This window comes from Triticum aestivum, chromosome 5A, assembly GCF_018294505.1.
Source record: "Triticum aestivum cultivar Chinese Spring chromosome 5A, IWGSC CS RefSeq v2.1, whole genome shotgun sequence".
NCBI lineage: Eukaryota > Viridiplantae > Streptophyta > Magnoliopsida > Poales > Poaceae > Triticum > Triticum aestivum.
In genome coordinates, this window is record NC_057806.1 from 394,250,706 (window position 1) to 394,258,185 (window position 7,480).

The window sequence follows — 7,480 nt, forward strand, 5'->3', positions numbered from 1 at the left end:
TTATAGTGTGCTATTAGCGAGATGTTGTATATCGATATATTTAACGAGACAATTCTTAATACGCAATAGTGCGTTATTAGCGAGGCTATAGCGTGCTATTTTTTTTCAGTGAATAAAACTCAACAGTAGTTAAAAGCCACACGAGGCGTCCGTCCGAAAAACATAATACAGCAGGCGTATGCAAGTTCGGGACGGCTTTGCGAAATTGGAATCCGCTTCGAGTTGGTTTACGTAATATCCCCAATACGCCTCATGAGTCATGACCGGATTACGGTAAATAAACCTCTGTCTTTGCGCAGGGTCGTGGGACGGACGAAAGAGAGAGAGGGAATCAGTCAGGGAAGGACAGAGCGAGAACACAAAACGAGACTCGGCGGCGGTGGCCAGGGAGAAGAAGAAGCATGGTGTTCGGCCGGGGCAAGCCGTCCTCGTCCACGCCCTCCACGGCGGCCGCCACCTCGTCGGCTGCCGCGGCGGCGTGCTCCGACCTCCGGGCGGCGTACCACGAGTGCTTCAACCGGTGGTACGCCGACAAGTTCGCCAAGGGCCAGTGGAACAAGGACGACTGCGCCGCCGACTGGCACAAGTACCGCGCCTGCCTCGAGGTAAACCTAGCCCACGCCCCCCCTCCACCCCCCGCCCCAACCACAGCTCGCTATCATTGCTCGCCACCTAGATTGGATCGCTGGTTTGCTATGCGCGCGGTAGAGATCCCCCCGCCATTGACCGCCTAGTTTTCTCTGATGGGGCTCCCTGAGGTGATGTTTTCCAGAGATATGGATTCCTGATTATGAAGATCTTGTAGTCTAGGCCGAGGTAATTCCGGGGAGGTATAAATTTCGTGTAAGATTTGGAATTGCTTGTTTAGGAAGATATTTTGAGAGACTGTCTCGATTATGTCGCTTCTTTAATTGGGTTGGCTTAACCGCTTAAGGTTGTTACTCTGGGGAGAATGTGAGAATCATCATAGTAGGGGGGCTTATGGCGGTCAGTTGTTGTGTTGCTTATGATCTTGATTTGGATTGCGCTGCAGCCCTCATGTTGCAAATGTGGGATCTGGCCATCTTGTGCAATGACAGTTCAGAGCACTTATGGACAAGCAATGTAGGTTAACGAGGATGCTGTTTCTTGTTAATTTTTATCCACTCTTCAACCCAAAAAGGTTATTGCCTGAAAACAGAGGATATTAACCTTGTATCCTGTTTGAATAGTCGGAGCAGTTGAGCTTGCAAGACTGCTAGTTCCATCGCATTTGCATGACAATGCAGTTAATTGATATCGCTGGGGAGCTCAGTCTGTAGAGAGTTCACCAACAACGGATTTTTTTTTTTTGGATAAAAGGCACCAAAGTAACCATCAAACCCTTCTACGATTACATCCCAGGCTACACCGAAAACGGATCTTGTTAAAAACATTTGCAGTTACAGGTGTTCTTATTTTGCTTATTGGCTGCTGCTAGGTTGTTTTCTAGGTAAGTACTCCCTCTGTCTCAAAATGTAAGACGTTTTCACTATGATAGTACCAAAAAACGTCTTGCATTTTGAGACAGAGGGAGCATTGGTCATAACTGGTGCGATGCTGGTGATAATTTGGGACATGGTTGGTAGGCATCCTGGTTGCTTAGTGACTGCCAACCCACCCAAAGATCTGCTATTTCTCAGGAAAACCCACTGTTGCCAATTTCTATTGCTGAACGGACTGTCTTTTTTTTTCACTTGCAGAGTTGGATGTCGATTGTTCTTCATGACTTAATTATTTAGTGTAAATAGCAATGATGTGTATTGCATAAAATTGGTGGTTATATCAAATCGTACCAGATTGATGGTTCACAGCTTTGCGTTTTTGTCTGCAGCAATTTGCCATTACTGCAAGGAAAGAAACCTTCTTAACACCCGAATGTATTTAATTAGTTTGTTTATAGATAAAAGTTCTCAAAAAAATATTCAAAAATCGGCCTGTGTCTGTTATTTGCCTCTTCAGTTGTCCATGTTGTTGTCATATATCTGTATTTTACAAGAATGATTGTTCAAAAATTGAGTTTGACGAAGTTGTGTTCATTCACATAATCACAAAGCACTGTTGTACATAACAATGAGTGTTCAACATGCACCAGTACCCTGTTTTCTTCATTTCCACATAAGCAATCTGTATTATCTTGCATTTCACAGCCATTTAGGTTTAGGTTCTATGATTTAATGTTGCGTGATTCTTGCTTGTCTAATGGCTGATTGTTCCATGTTTTACTTGTGTCTAGGAACATCTCGAAGACAAGCATCTCAGGCAAATCCTACTGGAGTCGGAAACATCTCCCTCTTATGCCCAGCTTGATCCCGATTCTTCGTCACGACAAGGTGCCACCCCATCAAAATGACAGTCTTGGACTAACAACATGGTCGATTTCTTTCCTTGATCAAAATTCGGAGACGATTGATAGAGTGAACCAGAAAGTCTGTATTTGGATACATGTTATGTCCCTGGATCATGTCGATTTCAGCTCATGAGATTAACTTGTAAAATTTGCTTGGATGTGATTGCACTCAACTTACAAAGTATACTCAACCAAGCAATAGTTTGTAAATACTGAGCAGTTCTGGATTATGAAATTAGTTGAATAGTATCAGCTGTCCAGGTTCTGTAACACTGTTTCACGCACGCTTCTTCTAGTCAAAGGATGGGATGTAGATTAAATCTTATCATTTGCTGTGATGAGAAATAAGTCACAGATATTTCGAATAAGTGGACAGGGAGAGGGGGTTGCATAAAAGTCAAGAAATAAAAAAACCTAGATGTAGGCAATGGATGTAGAAATAAATCAATTGGGTACATAAATGTCCAACTGGATCTTATATCAAAATTGGTTCTCACTTCTCCTGCATGGTGCATAAATATCCAACTGAATCTTATATCCAAATTTGTTCTTAACATCTTATATTATGGGAGGGAGAGAGTAGTAGGCAATCTTGTTATCGGAGGATGGCAATTCGATGCGGTTCTGGCTGCAAGAAAAAAGGCTTACGTCCTCGACAGTGTTATGAGTGGGTAGTGAGGTTTGACAGGTGTGCCCTTTTGTGGTGGTTTTTACCGAGTTTCCGCAGATTAATCGAGCAACCCTCTTCTGTTTATTTAATGAATTGAAGTCCATGACTTAAAAAAAAGTACCTCATCTGTAATAAAGAAATATATTTCTTTACAGAGGGAGTAGCAAAGAGGTGATACATGTGTGTTGTACGATAGCAGCGAGGGGTGAAGAGCCAGGCGCTCTACCTCTACTCCTCCATCCTGATGACGCAGCGCAGGCCTTCCCCCTTGAGCATGAGGTCGAAGGCCGTGTTGATCTGCGAGAAGGGCACGCTGTGGGTGATGAACTTGTCCAGCTCCAGCTCCTTCCTCATGTACATGTCCACCACGCCGGGGAGGCCCCTCAGCGTCCTCTCGTTGAGGAAGTTCATGGGGTGGGTCTTGAACACCGCCTCCTTGTGCGCCACGCCCACCAGCACCGCCACCCCCCACCCCTGCTCCCATCCATCAGGCCATAGCATCAGTTTCAGGATTCAGTTTCAAGCAGAAGATGAAGAAGAAGCAAGTGGTCATCATATGTACATCGTGCACGCATTCGAAGGCGGAGATCATGGCGTCGGCGTTGCCCGTGCACTCCACCGCCCGGTCGACTCCGCCATCGGTCATCTCCACGATCACCTGTGGCATATGTTTTTGGACCATCAGCATTTCATTTGACACAAGCTTCTTGTGTACGTATGTCATGAACAAACGTACCTCTTGCACTGGCTTGGTGTGGTCCTTGGGGTTCACAAAGTCGGTGCAGCCAAATTTCTTAGCTGAAAAACGATGGACATGCATGGGGTTGCAAAGGTTCAGTCAGTCTGCTCCGGTGGTAACCAATAAGTACATTTTTGCCAAGATGGATGGAGTGTTTTTATTTTCTTCCTGAAGATCGATGGCATGGCAGTGGGAGATTATCATGCGTACCTTGTTCGTGTTTCGCAGGGTTCAAGTCCACACCGATAATCCTCGATGCGCCGGACATCCTGGCCCCTTCCATGGCCTGATCATACATGAATGCGCGGTAATTATATATAGATGAGCACAATTCTCGTCGACCTGAAAGAACATCTCGTGGAGAAAAGTATCACTTACAGCGAGACCCACAGCTCCAAGACCAAAAATCGCCACTGTCATACCCTTCTTCGGCTTGGCGACGTTGAGGGTGGCACCTAGCCCTGTGAATTAGAAACGTGACATCTCAGTAGTTCCCTGAGGCGTCCCAAATATGTTGATCTCGTCGGCTGGGAGGATTTCGTCTGTACAGATAGATTCTTACCGGTTGAGATACCGCAGCTAAGGAGGCAGACTTTGTCGAGGGGCGCCTCGGGGTCGATCTTGGCGAGGCACCCGACATGGATCACGGTGTACTCGCTGAAGGTGGACGTCCCAACAAAGTGGAAGATCGGTTTGCCGTCGATGGTGAAGCGGGACTGCCCGTCGCCGATCATGACACCGCGGTCGACATTGATCCTGAGGAGGTCACAGAGGTTGCTCTCCTCTGACCTGCAGTGGGCACACTCCTTGCACTCTCCGGTGAACACCGGGAGGACATGGTCTCCCGGCACCAGCTCAGTCACGCCCTCACCAACACTCTCCACAATGCTGTGAAGGAATAATGCAGGATTCAGGATGACTATATAATTGGACTAATAAACCATGATTCAGGTGAGGATTCAAGCTAGATTCAATGATGTAATTACGAATTAAAACTTAAAACAGGGGAAGAGAGGGGGAACTAAGAGAGAGGCAAAAGGTGAGGATGGATACCCTCCAGCTTCATGGCCCAAGATCCTAGGGAAAACCGGAGTTTGGCCCTGCCCAAATGCAAGCAGCACATCACCAACTGCTCCATCCATCCATGCATCCAGATGCAGTAATTTGGATAACGCTGTGAGATGTTGTGGATGAGATATATACCTTGGCCTCCCAGAAGTAGACGTCAGTGTGGCAGAGCGCGGTGTAGAGGATCTTGACGCGCACCTCCATGGCCTGCGGCGGCGCCACCTCCACCTCCTCCATAGACAGCGGCTTCCCGGCCTCCCACGCCACCGCCGCTGCCAAGAACAACCAAATTAATCCATTCATTATTAGTTGCATCCCATCCACCCATTCCAGGAACTGCGATGAATAGGAAACTAAATAGTTGAGGAACCAACCTTTGCACTTGATCACCTTCCCGGCGGTCGCCATTTCACTCCAAGAGCTTCAGTCGATGCCCCCCCTCGCTGTTTCTTCTTCTTCTTCTTGCAGTCACAGGTTTACTGATGAGCTGTTGGTGAGGACTGAGGAACCGAACTACATATATACACCGGCTGCTGAGAGGAGTCGATCGCTGTGGCGGGATCTTTTTTTTTTTCCTTTCTTGGGCTGTGTGCATTCTAGATGTCTTTACGACATCTTGCAGGTGTAGAGACTGGGTGTAATTGTTATCTTCACGATATTAATAGATTTCCTTTTTTGAAAAAATATATACACCGGCTGCTGGTCGACGGTGAATCGACGAAGCGGATTGGTTGATGACATAGGACGGGGTGTTAATGTTGATGAAGCAGATTGTTTTCTTCTTTTGATTATGATAGTTTTTCTTGATTTTTATCGAGGCGTCAATCAACATCATTTTAGTCGGTTCATTCAGATGACTATTCTCAGATTTGGCTTTTGACACGATATCTGTGGGAATGGACTGGTTGCCTGGCTAAAACTTGGGGAACACTGTTGCAGCAATGGACCGTAGCATCTTGTGATGGTAGCAAGGCGATAAGTGCGTGGAAAATAATTGTGTGGTCCGTGAAGTTTAAGGCCTCAATAATTGGCTCAATGATCTGATCTTGCTCTCGTGTTGTGATTTCAACCTTTACGTTCGTAGAATTTATTTACATCAGACTGCTGCCTCCTTTCATATTATTATTTTTGGATATCACACATTCACACGTAATAAAATGCAGCCATAAAACCAGAATCAGCATCGTCCATGGCCAAAATAATTTCTTCTTTGCTAATGACATTAGGGTCATGCTCAACTTCCCTAATTAACTACTCCCCCCATCCCACAATATAAGAATATTTTTTAAGCTAACATAGCTTGAAAAACGCTCTTATAATTTGGGACGGAGAGAGTGTATTTTTGACGCTACACTAGTGTAAAAAACGCTCTTATATTATGGGACGGAGGGAATAAATGATACCTCGTGCGTTGTTGCGGAAACCCGTTGCAATATATTTTGGTTGCTGGATTTATATCATACTAAGAAACAACCTTTGTTACAATTGGACATAGATTGCTCGCTGATCCCATTAGGTGAAAGCATGCTTCTATCTTAGATGGCACAAACTAATTTCCGACGCTCTATTGTTCTCGTTTTATGAATATTAGGGTGTCATATACTATTAAATACCATGCATATCTTTACCGAAGAGCTGATAGTATGTTTATGCACTAAAAGATCCAAAATGGTTGTAGAGTACGATGCACTATGGTCATCCGGATCTTTCATTTGACAAGAGGTGGTATAAGGAAAGCATCTAAAACCATAAACTTAAGCAAGGATGCATTTGCTGGTAATTTAAATATTTGTTTTATTGGAAATAATAATTTCATGTCATTTTGAAGGAAATTGCACCTTAACATTAACTTTACAGGTTATAATTCCATATTGCATCGCGGAAATATAACTTACAATGAGTATATTCAAATTGGTAAAGGGCATGCTGGTAGTCTTAATCAGATATCAATATTTGAAGCCAAAGTTGCAAATGGCAATGGTGAACAGACAATCAGACGTGAAATATACTGCCTAGGGCAAGGATTTGATCTTCGCCAGATGCTTTCCTGCTATTTCACCACAATGGGGCTCTAGTTCAACAGCCTAATATATTTTCTCCATCCCCCGCTCTGTCGTGCACGCTTGCATTGTAACTTCACGTTGGTTAAATCCAATCTTTTCAGTGGATGTATTTTTTTGTTTAGTACCAACGACGAGTCCTATTATTCTACCGGGTCCATATTTTATGTAGTTATCAATTGTAGGTGTTTATATTTTCCTCTGTGGGCAGTTGTATTTAGTTCTTCATGGGCTGCATGAAGATATCCTACTTAAAGCAGAGGCTAAGAATATGAAGTCGTTAGAAAGTTCCCTTGCATCCCAATCTTTCATCCAAATTGGATTGCTTACGTCAGGGGCGGGGCTAGGAGAGAATCAAGGGGGGAGGCAAAGAGAAAATATACATCTTGGGGGGGGGGGGGTGCAATCTTATTAACCTAAGCCTTTTTTTTCTTCACTAAATATCTGGGAGGGGGGCATTAGGCCCCTCCCCCTCAACAATGCATGTAGCTCCGCCACTGGCTTACGAGATTGCCTATGGTGATAGCCCCCTCCCCCTCAACAATGCATGTAGCTCCGCCACTGGCTTACGAGAT

At 44.9% G+C, this 7,480-nt stretch overlaps 2 protein-coding genes across 2 annotated transcripts; one reads left to right on the plus strand and one right to left on the minus strand.

Annotated features, from left to right (window-relative positions):
* The first annotated feature begins 287 nt into the window (after nucleotides 1-287).
* On the plus strand, nucleotides 288-2,638 carry LOC123103577 (uncharacterized protein At4g33100). Its single transcript, XM_044525212.1, has 2 exons — nucleotides 288-605; nucleotides 2,255-2,638. The coding sequence occupies exons 1-2, from the start codon at nucleotides 402-404 to the stop codon at nucleotides 2,369-2,371; spliced, it is 321 nt and encodes a 106-aa protein (XP_044381147.1). The 5' UTR covers nucleotides 288-401; the 3' UTR covers nucleotides 2,372-2,638.
* A 458-nt stretch (nucleotides 2,639-3,096) lies between these two features.
* Nucleotides 3,097-5,389, minus strand: LOC123103576 (alcohol dehydrogenase 2). Its single transcript, XM_044525211.1, has 9 exons — nucleotides 5,220-5,389; nucleotides 4,981-5,117; nucleotides 4,831-4,877; nucleotides 4,340-4,665; nucleotides 4,156-4,238; nucleotides 3,988-4,063; nucleotides 3,775-3,836; nucleotides 3,601-3,696; nucleotides 3,097-3,512 (listed from the first exon to the last, which is right to left on the minus strand). The coding sequence occupies exons 1-9, from the start codon at nucleotides 5,251-5,253 to the stop codon at nucleotides 3,267-3,269; spliced, it is 1,107 nt and encodes a 368-aa protein (XP_044381146.1). The 5' UTR covers nucleotides 5,254-5,389; the 3' UTR covers nucleotides 3,097-3,266.
* Between the last annotated feature and the right edge of the window lie 2,091 nt (nucleotides 5,390-7,480).